Here is a 19,997-nt window from a genome sequence, read left to right as displayed (position 1 = left end):
TTTTTTAGGATTCACCTGCGAGCAAATGTTAGGAGAGAGAAATAGTGTTAACAAATAGACAACACTTTTTGGCTAATTTGACAGCCAAATCTAGCTCGTAAGACTTAGCCTTAAATGCGTGTTAGGCTTAGTTCTATCAATGTCAAGGACAACAATAAAATAACTTTACCACATTTCATCACCCCTTTTAAGTCCATTTAAATTATGGTGTACCCCAATCAGTTCGGGTATACAGCCTGATTCGCGAGTTCTTTAAACAGCTCCATTTTCCAAAACAATGCACCACCATTTTAAAAGGTGGGGAATGTCCACCTCGGTTATAAGGGGGTGCAGAAAGTTGCATACTTGGTTCCCAACTTTGACCGTCATTGACTGACTTCTCACTCTCTCCTCTAGTCATATATTCTAGACAGTCCACATAGCTGCTTCTACTTTTCTTCCCCCTTCTCTTCTTACCTCCTAAAATTTTCATGTCCTCATACATCTGTAAGAGATCAGGCAAGCATCTTCAGTTTTAGGGTCTGTTTCCATTTGATATGCTCAACCCCATGTTATGAGTAACTTATTGTTGGTTGTTTATTACTCTGCAGCTTTTAGTTTGCTTCAATGACGAACGCTCCTCAACGATACGAACGTTTTGTTCTTCCTGAAGGAACCAAAAAGTAAGTCTTCATTTTTACTTCATCGTTATTGGGTTTCATTCCCTGGGTATGTATTTCTGTTTAACAATAATAAAGTGTTCTGTCTTTGTGATTTGTGAATTAGGGTTTCTTATGAAAGAGATACAAAGATCATTAATGCTGCTTCTTTTGTCATCGAGAGAGAGGATCATACTGTTGGGAATGTTGTGCGCATGTACGAACTCAGTAATCGCTTAACGCTGACCGACCCTGGGTTTGATATTGAGTAGTTATTTTTGTTGAAATTTTGTTTCTTGTTAACAGGCAATTGCATAGGGATGCAAATGTGCTGTTTGCTGGGTACAAGCTTCCGCATCCTCTTCAGTACAAAATCATTGTTAGGGTTAGTATTTTATTCTTTCTTTGCAGTTTCTGTTTTATGATGATTACTAGATGTTACTGCTTGGAATTTATTGAAGTTGTGGAAAATGTATTAGTGACACTACTTTACCAAATTCAAATGGTACTCTAGAATACTGATTCCTAAAAATATGTTTAGGCTTATTAACTAGGTAACTTTAATCTTGTGCTAAAAGCCTAAAGGCCTTCCCGTGTCGGTTTTTACAAGGCTGTAAGTGACCATCAGGTCCCTCATTTGAGAGTAACTAATTATGAAAACTTTTATGTTTCTTGTTTCTTCTTTCAGATTCATACTACGAGCCAATCTTCACCAATGCAGGCATATAATCAAGCCATCAATGATCTTGACAAGGAGCTTAATCATTTGAAGACTGCTGTTGAGGTTAGAGCCTTTGCCCTATTAATTTCGAACATATCATCTCGGTTAGTTGGCGAAGTTATGTGATGCTACTGAATTCATTTCACAAGAATATATCCTTTCCGTGATAGTGAAATGGGAAACACCCATCTTTGTTTTACCACAGAGTCTTGCAGGATTGTCATGAGCTTCAGATACTTGTTATTTAAAGGCATAACACAATAAAGTTATCTTCTGAAAGTTGATACATTGTCCTTTGGTAACATATAGTACTGGTTTCTTATGTCAAGAAAGCTCCGTACGAAACAATCTTAAGTATTTGGATTTCACACAAAAGCTGACGACTGAAAATGTTTAGTTTACTGCTCTTAATGAAACCTGCCTCTAAATCATAACAATAGGACATTTTATGCCACCAACATTCCTATTAGCGTTTCATCAAATATCACTGATTAGATTGTAGACATTTGTGGAATACCATCCATCTTCAGTAGGGGTTAAAGGATCCTGAAATTGTATGTGAAATGAGTAGGATGAGGTTCAAATTATTCAATATATGACAGAGAATTGAAGGTGTATGTTGGTGTTAGAAGGTAGGTTTTCATGGACATGAAATTGTTATACCCAGATTCGTGGTATTAGGCTATTTTGTTTATGTGATATATTCAATTTAGATCTGTTAAAATAGAAATGCAGAACAAATTGCTGGAGATTCATGTCAATAAAGTCACCAGCTTCACCTCGTGCTAAACACATGAGGTCGAAGATATCGGAAACTAAGTGATCTTTCTATTTAGGGTTTGGTATTACTCATCAGGGAAGAATGAATTGTCATTCGCATTAGCCTGGGAATTTTAGCCTTTTGTCTCATCAAGATTGTAAAAATATTACAAAGAGTATATAGACAGCAAAATTTGGGTAACAGCTAATTCTAATGTATCCTCATCTTTGAGACCTATTCAAAAACTATTTTTGGTAATAGTAGCTGATCAGAGTGCTAGTAGAACTTACCGTTGATTACAAAACAGCTAAATATGTAGCACTGTGGGACCCTACCGTTGTAGTTAAAACTTAGAATGTGCTGGAAACTTAAAATGTTCAAGATAGAGAAATAAATAAATTAATTGGTGAAGAAACTAGGAACATTTTCAGATCATCAAGACACAAAGCTTTTAATTGATAATGGTAATGAGAGGTAAATTTTGTTACCGGGAAGAAGAAGGTTCATTGAACCTAGCGTCCGAAATCCATCTCAGGAGCAGTGATTCGAGAATGAAAGATCACGGTTTCGATAATCAATCAAAAGCTTTTTTTTTTTGATGATCTGAAAATATTCATTGTTTCTTTTCATATTTGTTTCTTTCTCTATTTTGAACTTCTTTAGAGAAAAAAAGTCCTTACATTTGATTTGTGGTTCACGCACTTTTAAATACTAAGGACTATGGTAGGTTGCGGCAGTGCTACATATCAAGCTGTCTGCCATCGATGACTCGGCTTTGCTGAAGAATATTTACAGGTTGACTATACCAAGAAGACATGTTACTAGCTCAAATCTAGTGAAACTCACAAATTTCGTTTACACCAAACCACATCCAATTCTGGGTTGTATTCCTTTTCCTTAAGGACTTTTAAATGCTGTAGGTTTTCAATATGGTTACCAGTTCTTGAGATGGCTCCGTCCATAATCAACAAAACCATACAAGGATGAACACATGTTATGACGTAATAAGCTTTGGTTTAGGTCTCTCCTACTTGAGCCTCTTAACCCACCACCCCAAACCCTTTTCAAGATCTCAACTTTGTGAGCGATTGGAATGGCAGCGGCCAGTGATGGTCTAAATGGATGATCTTAATGACGATGGTGGGATTTACAAGAAAGACCAAGAATAAGGCATCCTTATATTAGAATGAGACAAAAATGAAATCTTCTGTGACTAAAAATCAATTTGATGATAATCTGGCTACTGAATTTTACTCTTTTTGAACTAGAGAATTCAATGCCGCTAGTGTTCAGAGAATAATATCATGAAAGGAAATTAGACAAGGACAACCTTTTCTTTTTCTCTTACATACTCCTGCGTGCATATGCATTATTCTGGCTATTTCTAACATGCTACAAATATTCTGATTTGCAGGCGCAGGTTGAGATGATGAAGCAACCAAGAGATTACTAGTTGGAGGTCTCTTCCTTTAACTTGAGTAGTTGAGTAGTGCACCTTTTGATCTAATCATGTTCTCTCGTGACCCTCTCTATCGGCATGTACTGTAGTGCAAACAAACAAACTCAAATCCGTTAGACCTTTTGTCTGGAACAAATGTGTTGTATATATATGTCTTAATGATAGGTTCTGTGAAAGCGTTAAACCCTGCACAAACAACAGACCTTTTTGGGGCTAACAATATCAACAATCTTAATATGTCTTGTTGCACCGGATATTTGTCTTACTGCCAGTGACCAGGAATCAATTTGTCGGGAGAAGTATCTTTCGAATGCACAAAAAGGTAGAAATATCTTTCAATTTGTCATACTGTCGTTGATAGGCTTTTTTGTTGCTAACATGTAGGCTGAGTCTTATTGCTTTGCGAATTATCTCTATGCAAGAAAGATGTGTTCAAGTTACAAGTATCTTTGAATGCATTAGTCTTAATTGGATAGTTAGGTATACAGAGGTAAATTTTGGTATTCGTGAATCTTTTCAGTTTTGAATTGGAATTCCTTCTTGGAAGTTTTAAGGCTTTTGGGTTTTACGACTAGTTTGTACGGTGGGTTAATAATATATTGCATTCTGCTAAGCTATCAAAAAGGATGACCCCTTTTTTACCCATTAAAATGGTTACCTATTTTTCGTTGCATGCATAGAAAAAGGTTAGTTCCCCCTATCTCAGATAGGATTAAGCTAAATTCTCTACTAGGAACTAATCCTGTATTCAAACGTTTGTTTAAATGCACATGGCATTTTTTGTCCTACTTATTAGTGGTGGAGAACTAGAGTAGAGTAGAGATCCATTTACTGGGCAACAGTAAGTGAGAAATACAGCATTTAAAGTTCCCTGGTCAAATGGCAAATTGTCAATTTCCACATATGGTATGGACTTGGAGGCATGGACTATTCGACACTCACATATGGAGTCATGGACCAAGTTACATGTAACTTAGGAGACTGACCAAATTTACATCCCAATTGGTTGTTCATCAAACTCTACCGTCCAGTCACCAAATTAAATCAGTGATAAAAGCTTCCCCGAGAATATGAATTCCTAATCCTGTGAAAGAAATAAAAACAAAAAGAGAGAGAGAGGTCTGAAAGAAAGAAAAAAAAATCACAAAGATGTGCACGTTAGAGAAACGCGGTAATCTGTTTATCCTAACTCTAACCGGAGAAGACGATCATCGTCTAGGTCTTCCCTTAATTGCAACACTCAGAACCACTCTCGGTCAAATCAGAACCGAAGCAAAACCTAGGATCAGTTCTAATCACAACAGCCCAAGGAAAATTCTTCTCAAATGGATTTGATCTAGCTTATGCAGCTAAACAAGATGGATCAATAAACATTCCTCGGCTTCGTGAAATGGTCGATGGTTTCAAACCAGTCGTTTCAGATTTTCTGACACTTCCTCTTCCGACTATAGCCGTAGTATCTGGTCACGCTGCAGCTGCTGGGTTCGCGTTAGCTCTGGTCCATGATTATGTATTAATGAGAAAAGATGGAGGAGTTTTATATATGAGTGAGATTAATATTGGTTTGACTTTTCCTGATTATTTCATGGCGTTAATGAAATCGAAGATTACATCACCGACTGCTAGAAGAGATATTCTTCTTAGAGCTGCGAAATTAACAGCGGAAAAAGCTGTGGAATTGGGGATTATTTATTCTGCTTATGAGAATTCGGAAGAGACGTTGAAAGCTGGTTTGAAATTGGGGGAAGAATTAGGATCTAAGAAATGGAAAGGTGAAATTTACGCTGATATTAGAATGAATTCTTATTCTGAGATTTCTCAATTGCTAGGATTAGTTGAGAATTTCAAGTCTGTTATTCCTCATAAACTTTGAAGTTTGTTCATTTACTGATGAAGAAATGTATCTCACGGTTTAGAGAGCAGTGCTGTCCCGCGCAGCTGCGTGGTGCAGCTTAATAAGCAAGCAGGTTTCTGTCCGTTGGATCATGATCTCTACCGTTCAATTATATTTGCTTTTATTTTTTTTAGGAGACTACAGCTGCTAAAGCTATGGTATTAAAAGTAGGTCCTTCTTATTTATTTTCATTTCATCTATGTCCTTTAATAATTAATACCCACTACTTTCTTCTTCTGCTACTACTCTTCTCAACCATTGTAACTCTTCAAGTTCTGGAAAACATACTTCTTCTTTCTTTTCATTTTCAAAACGAAAAACGTTAAAAGCATTCATATTTTTTGAAAGGAAATACAATCAAACATATTGAATCAAAACTAAGAATGATAAGTGATTTCCAAACTGTTGAACTGCTAGCAGATAAAATAAGTATTCTCAACAAAACAAGTTCCACTTCGTTATCAACTAAGGGGGAATCTATAGGAGATAACGGAGCTACAATTCCCTTTCAGAATCGTCCGGATTTGCCATCATTCATTCCCATGCTGTATTGGAAACAATATTTCTTTATATTCAACTAATAAAAGATCAGATAAATTTAAAAAAGTTAGAAAAGCTCAAAATGATAAACTCAAGATCAATGATCGTCTTAATTATTAGAAGCCTATTTCAGTAGAACCCAATTATTCCTTTTCTAAAACGCTGCCATGGATGAACTGAAACCCAAATCAATGAGCAGCCTCAAGAAAATCGATGGTGAGGAAAAAGTTTCAAATCAGAAGTCCTTTTCTCAGTTTTGATTCGATGTAATGATTAAATAAAAGGACATGCCAAGAAATGAAAATAAACAAAAGGACCTTTTAAATACCATAGCTTTGCCAGCTGTAATTACTAAAGAAAATAAAAGCAAATATAATTGAACGGTAGAGATCATGATCCAATGGACAGTAACCTGCTTACTTATTAAGCTGTCCCGCGCAGCTGCGCGAGACAGCAATGCTCCGGTTTAGATGGAGTGAAAATTTATCTTTTTGTTGCAGGGTTTACAGCCCATAGGTGTGCGGTCTGAAACAAATGCCTTTTGGTTTTCCCATCTCCATGTATATACATGGATTATATCCATGTAACCACATAACTCTTATCAATGGAATCCTTCTCTTTCCATGCCTCTTTCTTTTTCCCTATTATATTCTACTGCAAAATTTTTAATTTTCCATTATTTATTTTTGAAGGAACAAAATATCTTCTTGATTTTATATTAAAATAGTAAGAATTCTGAATATCACCACAAACTTACTGGCTATTATACCTGCGAGTTTCAAATCGGTGAACCCAATGCATAACGTAGTTTTGAAATTGATATATGTGGTCGAATATCTTCTTGATTTTATATTAAAATAGTAAGAATTCTGAATATCACCACAAACTTACTGGCTATTATACCTGCGAGTTTCAAATCGGTGAACCCAATGCATAACGTAGTTTTGAAATTGATATATGTGGTCGATATATCAGAGCAACTCTCTACTAATAATTGTCGGTGGATTACATGAGCTACTCCTGGTATTTTATCTTGTAAACTGACTTCCTTTTTTAATTTTAACTTTTGTCAGATCAAGTGATGCCTAAACACATACAGTTCTTGTACACGCATACATTATCTAGAACTCCGCTCACTCATGTACAGATCTAATGATCCTCCTGATAACACAGTGAACTAGATGTGAAAAAAATGGTATTGTCTCACATGGTCAGAATCCAATTTAAGTTATGTGGCTGGGCATATTTGAGTAGTCATTTCACTGAGTGGTTATTCATTGTGATGAATTGCATAGAGATAGAAAACACGCTCTTCAGGGGAACAATGACATAAAGTGAATTTCATGTATCAGGCCATGACGAAAAGGCATGAGACATTTGCTCAGTTTACAAACAATCAGTGCTTTGGGTGGGGCAAAGTTAGATAATTTCTTCCTTGTACACTTGTGTAGGATCTATTCTCGATTAAAGTATAGACATGACCTATCGGGAAGTGTAGGATAAAGTTCATGTATATATCTAGTTAAAAGGGAGAAGTTCTTAACTTTACTTGAACTTTATCGGGATGGGTTGGATAAGGTTGATGTATATGTCTCCAAACAGCGCGCCCACCTTCATATTCAATAGGAGACACATGCTAGTAATACGCCTGTGCAAATCTTTGAATGAAAGTTCCATATATTGCTGTAGCGTTGCAATTTGCTAGAAGCACATCACAACTACCCATGTGCGGGTCAGCCTAAACAGTTGTATGACAATTATTCATTTTCATAGCTCATTTTCTTATGTTGTTATACACTATGTGTGACCCAGTAATACCCGAGTGAATGCTATTTATAGGAGTCGCCTTATGTTAGAGCACTTCTCGGTCAAACTCGCAAGCGTTGCTACCTCAAACTTGTTTGTCAAGTTTAGTTTCCAAAACTATAAGTCTTGATTTCTAGACTACTTATAGCTATGTCTCGGATTAGGATAGTAAGTTTAGTTGAGCCTTAGACTCCACGAAGTTCATCGATTGACGACGAAGAACTACTCAAGGGAACTTGTGGAACTTCATCAACAATGATGTATGTGGAGACTTGAACTTATCTATCACTCAAAAGCCTTTCCCTGCCTCTTTCTTTTTCCCTACTATATTCTACTGCAAAAAGTTATCATGCACGAAGCTACCACAGACCTAGATTGAATTGGTCGATTTTTTTCATGGAATGGATGATTTACATCAACGATTAATATTGAACTCACTAGAATCAAATCAGTTAAGTTGGATCTATTTTTTTTCCTAATTTTTTTTTTTAATTTTCCCTAGAATCAAATGGGTGAGAATTGATTTGATTCTGTTCTATACCAATATGGTTATGATTGCTGTGATTGTGGCTGATTAAAAAAAATGATTTGAACATGTCCTATACCATAACCAATGATTAGAATTTTAGAATACGTATTTGTATTCACGATGATTAGAAATTTATAATATATAATGCTTTTGTATCTTTCTTTGTTGTGATTGAGTATGTGAGAATCCGTTCATGCTTATGCCAAGAGGAAAAAATTCTGTTCGATCGTAAAGGGAGGGAATCTGTTCGTCTTCCCAGAAAGAAAAAAAAAACAGGAAGAGAATATGTTCGTATGACGCAGTTGAAGTTTACCCGGGTCATGTCCTGTTCCGCCCAAACCCGGGTTCTGTCCTGTTCCAGCGGTTCTGTCCTGTTCCAGCGGTCCTGTCATGTTCCTGTTTCTTGGGCGTGTGCGATCAAGTTCGTTCTGGTTCTATGTAAGTAGAACGAGAACCAAAGATTGAGGTATGTAACTAATGTTGGCTTTAATATTGAGTATTTTTCTAGGCTTGTTTATTTGTTTAACATTGAATACTTTGCTAGGCTTATTTATTTGTTTTTAGAACATGCCTAGATTAGTTTTTGGTTTTAATGTTATTTTATTCTCTTAAATATGATGTTGTCCATGGTTGCATTGTGTCTTTTGTTCAATTGGTTGTACCAACTCGATTCCAACATTTGAAGTTTAGAAGTACTTGAGCACCATTATTGTGTACATGATATTTTCTCCCCAAATTTGAATGTTTTGTGAGATGTAATCCACTTTCTCGACTATTAAAGAGTTGGTAGTTTCAAAAGATACGTTGCAAATAAAATCATATGTTATCCAATTTTTGTGAAAGAACTCACAAAAAGTTATATGAGTCATAAAATTTCCATTTCTCTACTTCACCCATGATACTAATGAACCAGTATATATTGAAGTATGACAACAAGAGAATTACCTTTAGTAATCTATTCAACCTAAAATAAATGGTTGACATGCTCAGTGAGATTCTCTTGGCCTGTTGAGATAAAGAAGTTTCTCAAATTAAGCTAAATATAGCAAAATTGAAAATGGAAAGAATCCCAAAGTAATGAGGTTTAAACGTATCGACTCATATAAAACATGTGAAAAGGGACATATATATATCATGAGACAAAGATGTATTTTTTCCCCAGCAGTAATGACACCAAAATACAGTTATCAACCGAACACGGGATCAGCTACAATGTAATTCTAGCGCCCTATCTTAAATAAAAGAGTTGGAAATGCACCTGGTCATAGGTGTTGGTATATACAATATGTAATATGTGTATCATAGTAGCAACCAATGAAAGAAGAACTTTGCTTGGCCAATTGACTATTTAATTAAACTAGATCAAATGTCTGCGCTTATGGGATGAAAAGTACATCATTCCCACGAGACATAAGTTCTCTAAAGCACTTGAGATATATCTGGATGAAATGTATATATCACTCTAAAGTAATTGAGTTGAAACTGACTTTTGTTACGCAATAAGGCCATACCACTTATTAAATCTCTCAAGACTCAATGTCTGAGCTCTGTATGTACTAAGGGCTAATCGCATCTTCTTAAGTGCAAAGGGTGTTCATGCGTGAACTATTTCCTATTTTTTTTTTTGACACTTACAGTGAGAATGGAGTTGATTGCATCTATAAATTATTTCTAATGAATATAGAAGAAAGCATATTCTTAGAAAATTAATGTGTCAATCTAGTGAATGTTTGAGGGTGAAAACTGTTTCTGCTGTTTTTGGTAAATTTGGGTGTGTGTGGATGAGAAACGAATCTAAACCCTAAACAAATGCACTGCACGGAATGCTTTTAATTCGAGAGATCAATCTGTACAATTCTGGCCTAAACCAAGAAATAGTCGTTCCAGACTTGCTTCGGTCACAAAGTGAAGGAGATTGGGTTGATCTTAGGGAGGGAAGCGAAGAAGGTGTTGAGATTGTGAAGGTGTTGGTTGTTTATGACTTGTATCAGAATGTTGAACTGACTTGCATAATGTAAGCTATCAGTTCTGGGTGTTTCTGGATACAGTGTTAACAATAACTTGGTTTCTCGTCTTGTCGAAATAGGTTGAAAACTTATTTATACAAGTCATTTGAGCGCAACCCTGATCTCGTAGGAAGTGGAGAAATTTAAGTGGTGGAGTAATGGAGTTGTGTAAGAGGTGGTGAACATTGTGTGATCACACCTTCACCCACTACTCCATCATTGTTAACCATCCGTCTTTTCCTAACACGTTCTCGTAATGAGCGCGTTGCACGCTGCACACTGTAAACCGCCAGACCATATCCCAGTAAACATCCCCCAATTTGTGACATGTTTGATGTCTCGAATAAGTGGGTCAAGTAGTGGGACCCGCCGCGGAGAATAGCATGGTGCTATTAGGTGAAACAACAAAGTTGTTTATGAGGCCAATAAAAAAATTGTATGTATTCGATGCATGTGAAGCATCGCATTTAAGCATCTCAAACTAATCGATGCGTATGCATCATCATTGTTTTTGAGCTTGATTGAATAAGTCGCGTATAAGCTTCTTAAAAGTGGAAGCTTGATCGACCACCTTTGGGTGATCGTTTAGTGGCTTTAGAGACACGCCATTACTTGGCCGATCACTTCATATGGAAGAAGGATGGCCGATCTTCATAATATTGCTTTGCTTGCTTTCTAAAAATAAATCTATACCATCCAACTAGGCTGACAAAGTTGGATGGTCGTGATCATTTGCGGCAGTTTCAAACTGCCATTGACGTAATTTTAGGGTTTAGGAGGCCGTGCGGCCAACCCCTCTTTGGGCGTGCGTTTCAAGGCATTGAGCCCTAGATTGCGTAGGACGGTAAATCACGTGTAAAGGTGGGTCTACAATGATCACGTTGACATCTTCGGGGCCATTTAAGATTAAATCTAAGCCACTCAAATCAGCTTGTGAAGATGAGTGGTCGAGATCGATTTGCGGCAGTAATGTGTTGCCGCAAAGTGATTTTAGGTTTTTGAAAATGGCGCAAACACCCATGTTTGGGCCAGCGGTTTTATGTGTTTTGGACTTGCTATGAGCAAGTCGATCGGCCACATGTGGAGTTGGTTCGATGATGAACGCGTTGACACCTCCTTGATCGTTTGAAACACGATCTAAGCCGTCCAACTAGGATGGCGAAATTGGACGGATACGATCGATTAGCGACAGTTGTATAACGCCGCTTATTCAATTTAGGGTTTTCAAGGGTGCGCGCATCCTAGTTCAATCGAACGATTTGGTGTGTCGTTGACTTCCTTTATTAAGTCGATCAAGTGTGGATAAAATTAGGTCGGTGGTGGACCCATGCGTACTCCCTTGACTGTCCGAAACGCGATCTAGGCCGTCTAATTAGGCTAGCCAAGTTGGACGAACACGATCGATTCGTGACAGTTGTAAACTGCCGCAACCCGAATTGAGGGTTTCGAATACAACATGCATGCTCGAGTTTGTGCAAGCGGTCGAGCACCCTGTAGGCTTGCTGTAGGAAAGTCGACCGTCCAAGGGGAAAGTGGCGCCGCCAAGGACCATGCTGACACTTCTTTAATCGTTTGTAGGAAGATCTAAGCCGTCCAACTAGGCTGGCAAAGTTGGACGGTTGCGACATTTTTTGAGACTGATTTAGACAGTTTAGCTCATTCGAGATTCTTTCAATAACGAGATTACTCTGTTTAGGGTTAGCGTTCGGCAACACTAGGACGTGTTGAAGCAAAGTCCGATTGGTTGGAAGGTTGGTGGGCCCACAGTCGGTCGATGCAGTAATTACCTAGTTCTGCCAGGAGTGGTCTAGGTTTGCTAAAACATGTAGCCAAATTGTGTGGCCGTCATTGTTTCTGAGACTGATATTAAAAGTCTAGATTTTCCTTAAGGAATTCAAGCGTGATCGAGCCCACTTAAAAGTGTGCCACTACGAGATTCTCTTTGTCAGAGAGTGATGTAGCCTGTATGAGTACTTTCATGCAGACTTCAATACTAACACTTCGGGAGATTCATGCTACTCTGCTGAGAGTGAAAATTAATCGTCATGTTATGCCAACATTGAGGGTTCTCTTGCGGAACATAGCATAGGAAAATACAAGACACACAATGCATTAAATGGATAATGTTACTAGGAAAATTCATAGAATATTCGCGATTATTGCACCATTCTGAATAAATTACATACATATTGAGTTGCTCAATGAGTGAAGAGGTTTTTTGCACTCATCACTTCTTAAACGACTCTATACCCTTGCAGGGCTTCAGCACATTAAATACATGATTTTATAATTTTATCCCTATTCGAAAAACTACCATCAATAGTGAATTGTAAATTACTAAATCCATATTAACCCCAACAATGAACTGATTGGGATTGATTCATAGAGACTTTGACATAACCATAAGGCACACTGGTTGTGACACGATGTTCCGTTTTGAAAGTACTAACACGGGCATCACTTCATTTGAGTGTACAAGACAATGAACTAGTAGAATGCGAAGTTACGACATCTATCACAATCAGTGATTTCTAAAGTTACTAGATTTGCACTGCCTCTCCCCATTATGCTTTAAAGTAAGAAAGCACATCACTCATCTTACAAAGTTTTTCTTTAGTAAAACATGATTGAGACCATCCTGTTTTACGTAGATGCAAATGGAAAATAACTCATTCTTCAAAGAAATAAAGTGTTGTTAGTGAATATATATCCATGCATAATGCGTACCATTCAAGTAATTTATGGCTCTGGTGGATGATTCGACGTGTTGAATCAATTATTACTCACAAAAAACGATGTGTTTAATTTTTGTAAAAACTCCTAGCACATATTACACAATGCAAAGTGCAAAGGCTCACCACCCTTGTTAATGCTAGAGAATTTACATCAAAAGGAATTGATGAATATTGCATATTTAATAGGATCAATATAGAGCATCTTATACCCAATGGTCTTACGGAGGCTACCATCAAAGGTTACAGATGGTGTCTAAGGAATAGGTTATGCGTACAAACTTACCTTTAAATGCTTGGGGAATATGAAATACTAACGTATCTTTACTTAATTCGTTTTAGAACCCAATATTAGTCATCCTTTTGTGCGTACCAGTTGGTAACTAGATTTAAGCCTGACATTCGTGTTCTTACGCATTTTTTGTTGCACTATATATGTGCCATTATGACTCCACATCGTACTATGATGGGTTTTCAAAATTGTTAAGTAGTTATGTTGGAAATGGAGTTCCCAACAATAATTCGCATTTTAAACTTTTGGCAGGGGATCTCTTACCGTTAGATTTGCGGTTTATCACTTTAGTGAGACAGTCTTCTCGTCGTTAGGGGGAGATAAGAAAAAGTATTTTCTAAGGAAACGACAGGAATTGTGGAGGTGTGTTCCCACTGTGTCTCATATTGATTCTTGTACTTCACAAATGTAAATGTGAAGTGACAAAGAATAATCGATTTTCAAAATGTATACCGATGTCACTAAAGTGATGAGATCACACATACCAGCTGCAAACTTACCTGCAAAGTTACAAATCCTCAATAAGGGATATACACCATAGACTAAGGTGTTGCAACTACACTTAGTGGAAGTGTGGTTGAGGCCATGGATCCATAAAGGAAGATTGAGATACCACCAGGTTCAATCAATACTCACCTAGAAAGGAAGTAGATGAGTAAGGTACAACCTAATTTGTATCATTAATGAAATCACCTCATTTGATTGTCTCTGACTATGTCCATGAATCAACACTGGAGGACGTTCCGAAGATTAATGATTCCAGAGAACTATGAAATCCTAAAGTATTATGAACACACATGAGTCAATGGAAAGATCGTGCGAGCATATTAATGATTATTTTTATATATAGTTGCTCAAGGAAATAGAGCACGATGAGATCGAACCATGCTTCTTATTGTTTAATTCAATAAATAGCATATTTGGCCTACACAATCCAGGTAAAACTTAGTTCTTTGGCAAATATACAGGTATTTAGTGTGGTAGTGCTAACCAATCAAGTGTAAAGCCTATTGGACATACATAATTAATTTGTCACAAAGCATAATGAGAAGAAAGTAGTCTTAAAGTACAAAGATTCGCCTTGTGGCGCGAGGTTTCTCACAAAGCCCTAGAATTGTTCTCTTGTAATGAACGTTATAGAGTTCCGCTACTTAGTTAGCTTGGTAATTTCAAAAGGACTTGAAATGCAGCATATGTATGTGGTTGTTACGTATCTCTGAAAGAATCAAGAGATAAAAGATAATTTCAAAAGTACTTGATAGACTTTTGTTGCCAAATCAAGTAACTCTAAACCACAGAGTGTGTTTACAATTAGATAGAACGTTCACTTATAGATTGAAGCAATCAGGCGGAAGTGGTATACCCGTCTAAGTGGCTATTTGATTTGGAGGGGATAGACAAATAAGTTATTTTTTCTTGCGTATTCACAAGAAAGATCCTAATTTGGAATTGTAGCTATTTATGTCGACGGTACAGACATGATGGGTACTCTTGATGTAATAAGAGACCTTAAAAGCTATTTAAAAATTCGAATTTAAGATAAAAAAATCTAGGGAAAGCTCGACCGAGTACTGAGCTTGTGGGATATTATTCCACCAGTTTGCATATTTCTAAAGTTGTCAGGCAATTTAACAAAGACATGCATCCTGATAGCACTCCCATGATTATTCGAGGTTCAAATGTAAGTAAGTGACCATTTCGTCTAAAGTAAGATGACGAATATGTGTTGGGATATGAAATTCCCATATCTAAGTACAATAGATGCATTGTTGTACTTAGTATAATAACGTACTCGATTAAATTTTACATCCTTAGTGAACTTGTTAGCTAGATATAGCTCAGCGCCAACGCAAAGTCATTGGAATGGTATAGTGATGAATGTAATCATGTACTTAAAAGTAACCATTGACATAAATTTGTATTATCCCTACAAAGACATTAAAAGGAATGCTAATGAAAGTGCAATCCAAAAGTTGTTGATTATGAAGGAACAATAATCTCTTCTCCAACGGAAGTAATCAGAGGGAGATATGGTAGATTATTTTATAGGTTATTACCGATATTCAGTTTCGAAAAGTACATGACTAAAGGAACTGTGTGGAACAACTCTGAAAGTAATCAGGGGGAGATGCCGACATCAGGGGGAGGATCCAAGGATATGATGTCGACATATTTTAATTCGAAATTGAACTTGTGTTGTACTCTTTTTCCCTTCGATCGAGAATAGTTTTTCCCAAAGGGTTTTGTTACTCGACAAGGTTTTTAACGAGACAACACTAAAAACATCAAGTATGTTGAACGTTGAAGACATAAAGATTGTCTTTGATATTACTGAAAATATCTGGATCAAAGAAATGAAACGCGATATTCTGTTGAGCAACGTAACTTCCAGAATCAACAACATGGTCTTATAAACATTCATGTCACCAAAGTAAAGTGTGATAAACTCCTTTTGACTGCATTAGACTAGTGAAAATTGTCTGACATCAGGGGGAGCATCTAATGGTGTGTTGAAATATTTCCCTTCACCGAGGTTACTTTTTCCCACAGGGTTTTGTTGCTCGGCAAGGTTTTTAATTAGACAACAACAAACAGCGGGAATTAACTTCCCAAATAAGGCTATTGTCTTTTCCAGAAGGATTTTCTGCCTAAGAAGTTGTCAAGCAACTAATCAACTTCAACAAAGCAAAGTGATCATCTGCAACGGATCACCTTTACTTGCATCTGTCACGTTGTACTCTTTCCCATTCGTCAAGGTTTTGTCCCACTGGGTTTCCTTGTCAAGGTTTTAATGAGGCAACATATTTGAGTCCAACTATGTTCTAAGTTTGCTTAATATTGTACACTTTTTCTTTAGATCAGGTTTTGTCCCTCTGGGTTTTCCTGGCGAAGTTTTAACGATGCAATTAACTTAGACTCGTCGGTCTTTGAAGATCGTATTGCATGTGATGAACTACATATAAAGTACGAGATAACATGTGAAGTACTACATGTGAATAGTTGTACCAAGATTTTGTCCCACTGGGTTGTTCCTTGTCAAAGTTGTCAGGCAATTGATTTAGGCACAATTCATCAAAGAGAGGACAACATTTGAAGAACTATATTCAAAGCACTTTATATGAAGAACTGCATACGGAGTTCTATTGGACCGCACAAGGGCGAGTGTTGTACGTCTTACAGCCCATAGGTGTGCGGCCCAAAACATATGTCTTTTGGTTTTCCCATCTCCATGTATATACATGTATTATATCCATGTAACCACATAACTCTTATCAATGGAATCCTTCTCTTTCCATGCCTCTTTCTTTTTCCCTATTATATTCTACTGCAGAACTTTTAATTTTCCATTATTTATTTTTGAAGGAACAATATTTCTTCTTGATTTTATATTAAAATAGTAAAAATTCCGAATATCACCACAAACTTACCGGCTATTATACCTGCGAGTCTCAGATCGGTGAACCCAATGCATAACGTAGTTTTGGACTTGATATATATAGTCGATATATCAGAGTAACTCTCTACTAATAATTGTCGGTGGATTACATGAGCTACTCCTGGTATTTTATCTTGTAATCTGACTTCCTTTTTTAATTTTAACTTTTGTCAGATCAAGTGATGCCTAAACGCATACAGTTCTTGTACATACATACATTATCTAGAACTCCGCTCACTCATGTACAGATCTAATGATCCTCCTGATAACTCAGTAAACTAGATGTGAGAAAATGGTATTGTCTCATCATGGTCAGAATCCAATTTAAGTTATGAGGCTGGGCATATTTGAGTAGTCATTTCACTGAGTGGTTATTCATTATGATGAATTGCATAGAGATAGAAAACACGTTCTTCAGGGGAACAGTGACATAAAGTGAATTTCATGTGTATTAGGCCATGACGAAAAAGCATGAGACATTTTCTCAGTTTACAAACAATCAGTGATTTGGGTGGGGAAAAGTTAGATAATTTCTTCCTTGTACACTTGTGTGGGATCTATTCTCGATAAAGTATAAACATGACCTATCGGGAAGTGTAGGATAAGGTTCATGTATATATCTAGTTAAAAGGGAGAAGTTCTTAACTTTACTTGAATTTTATCGGGATGGGTTGGATAAGGTTGATGTATATGTCTCCAAACAGCGCGCCCACTTTCATATTCAATGGGAGACACATGCTAGTAATATGCCTGTGCAAATCTTTGAATGATAGTTCCATACATTACTGTAGCGTTGCCATTTGCTAGAAGCACATCAAAACTACCCATGTGAGGGTTAGCATAAACAGTTGTATGACAATTATTTATTTTCTTAGCTCATTTTCTTATATTGTTACACACTATGTGTGACCCAGTAATACTCGAATGAATGTTATTTACAGGAGTCGCCTTATGTTAGAGCACTTCTCGGTCGAACTCGCAAGCGTTGCTATCTCAAGCTTATTTGTCAAGTTTAGTTTCCAAAACTATAAGTCTTGATTTCTAGTCTACTTATAGCTATGTCTCGGTTTAGGATATAATGTTGTAGATGGGGAAAAACGATTTGCTGGTGTTTAAGGAATTGAGGAGGCGAACGTACGGAGGAGACTCCTCGAACCGAGCAAAATGTTAAACCTCACACAGATGCACCGCTGCAAAGGGGGTGCTTTAGATTCGAGAGATCAATTTGTAGTACTCCGGCCTAAATCAAGACAATGACCGTTCCAGAGTAAACTCGGTCACAAGAGAGGATGGGTTGATCTGTAGGAGGGAAGCTGGGAAATGTGTGGAATCAATGGTAATCAAAGATTGTGGGTGTGTGAATTCTGAATATGATAAGCTCTGAATGATTGAAATTGCTCAATTGAGAGTAGTTGCTCAATTAATGAGCTGATGATCTCGTGTTGTCGATGAGACTTGAGATTGACGATACTGTTGATGCTGATGATTCAATCATGATTCAGAGACTTATTTATATTTCTGGAATTTTAGACACCATGACCCCATGAAGTGTGACAGTTGATGGAATCAAGGAGTGGGGAAGTGGAGATCGTGTTTGAAATCAGTTGCTCAATGTGTGGAGACTTGGTCGATTTTCCACCCACTACCTCGTGAATTCCTTCAACTTATTGCACGACTTGCTCACATTCCATCGTTTGTTTGAACACACGTGCCGTAGACCGCCAGACCAAAACCCTAAATGATATCCCCCCAAAGTGACACGATTGACGTCTCGTGGTATGTTAGTCAATTGATGACTTCATGGTTTGATGGGACGATGAGTCCATGTAGTTGCTGAGTTGAACATGATGTTCTGAAACTCATGAATTGAACATGTCATGAAACAGAGGTATAGTTCTTACGATGAAGTAAGCGAGTATTGCTCATTCGATGGATCGTTGAATATTGATTGTTGAACCAATATTCCTTGGTTTGAGCACATATTTATCATTTGAGCAAGTGTTGCTCATGTGATGAATTTTTGAATATTTGATCGTCTGAGCATGTGTTGCTCATCTGATGGATTATTGGCAGCGTACCAAAAATATTAATTAGAATACTGGTCGTTGAACCAAGCATAATTAATAAAGTTAATGACCATGAGGTCGTCGTAAAATTATTAAGGTTGGAATCTGGAATTATGATCCTTGGATTCAGAAACCCTAATTTGATCAATTGATGATCAATTCATGGTTCATCAGAAGTTTAACCATGGGGCGAAGGAGGGAGAGACTACATGGGACCGTGGATCAACCATGTAGTGTCCATATGCTCACGTGAGCAAATACAAATAACTCCTGAAGAGTTGACGGTTTGTTGGTGAAAGAATGATTAAATGCTGGTTTAATCATTTGTTTGAAAATGCTCGTCTGAGCCTTAGGTGAGAAAACCTAATTAATTATGACGGAGTGAGGGATCGACCATGGGGTCATGAAACTGGCCCTGCGTAGTCACGTGACCGCCTGATGATCACTTCATGAAAATCCAAAGTGTTTGGAAGAGTCTTAGACCTAATACGTGCAATTGTGCAAATTAGGTCAAAACTGTGAAAATTGATGGGACCGGCTTCTGTAAGCCAAAGAGCCAATCTTGCCCGATCAAGATATCATGCTCGTGTCCCCAAGACGTCCGTGTCTCAGTTCTGAGAATTTTGATATTTTCTGACGTGCAGTTGAGCGTCCATTCGAGAAAATATGCCAAAATTAGGGTTTCGCTGAAACTGAGGAAAACACCATGAGATGATGGAAAATAATTATAAAATAAAAGAATGAGAGGCGTGGGACCGTGAAACCAAGGTATGGTCGGCCAGTCGTGACCACGGTCTCGTGATGCCTTTCCCTTAATTTTTATAATATTTTTCATGATTTTATGAAAATATCATGGATTTAAAGAGTTTTGATGAATTTAGGGAGTTTCCCTGAAGTGAAGGAGTTTTCATGAGTTCAAGGAAGCAAAAATATTAAAATAATAAAAACAAGGGCGTGTGGGGCCGTGGTAGGAATGGCCGGCCGGCTAGGGCCCGGTCCCACAAGTTTTCATAATTTTATATATATTTTTAATGTATTTTTCATGATTTGAGGGAATTTTTCCTAATTTGAGAGAAATACCACGAATCAAGGAATTTGATAAATTCAAGGAAAATAAA

General features: G+C 37.2%; 1 protein-coding gene and 1 pseudogene across 1 annotated transcript; both read left to right on the top strand.

Moving 5' to 3' along the window:
* Positions 1 to 398: 398 nt before the first annotated feature.
* On the top strand, positions 399 to 3,832 carry LOC113292589 (DNA-directed RNA polymerases II, IV and V subunit 11-like). The gene is made up of 6 exons (XM_026541472.1): positions 399 to 498; positions 591 to 662; positions 766 to 855; positions 945 to 1,023; positions 1,327 to 1,422; positions 3,534 to 3,832. Exons 2-6 carry the CDS (start codon positions 607 to 609, stop codon positions 3,570 to 3,572), a joined length of 360 nt encoding a protein of 119 aa, XP_026397257.1. The 5' UTR covers positions 399 to 498; positions 591 to 606; the 3' UTR covers positions 3,573 to 3,832.
* Positions 3,833 to 4,510: 678 nt separating this feature from the next.
* LOC113292588 lies at positions 4,511 to 5,713 on the top strand (annotated as a pseudogene).
* The last annotated feature ends 14,284 nt before the right edge of the window (positions 5,714 to 19,997 follow it).

Source organism: Papaver somniferum, chromosome 7 (genome assembly GCF_003573695.1).
Source record: "Papaver somniferum cultivar HN1 chromosome 7, ASM357369v1, whole genome shotgun sequence".
NCBI classification, from domain to species: Eukaryota; Viridiplantae; Streptophyta; class Magnoliopsida; order Ranunculales; family Papaveraceae; genus Papaver; species Papaver somniferum.
The sequence above is the reverse complement of the archived record's forward strand: the minus strand, read 5'-3'. Positions and strand labels throughout refer to the sequence as shown.

Coding starts and splice junctions, on each gene's coding strand:
- LOC113292589 (XM_026541472.1), top strand. CDS start 607: ATGACGAACGCTCCTCAACGATACGAACGTTTTGTTCTTCCTGAAGGA. Junction 663..765: donor CTTCCTGAAGGAACCAAAAA/GTAAGTCTTCAT, acceptor TTTGTGAATTAG/GGTTTCTTATGAAAGAGATA. Junction 1,423..3,533: donor ATTTGAAGACTGCTGTTGAG/GTTAGAGCCTTT, acceptor TCTGATTTGCAG/GCGCAGGTTGAGATGATGAA.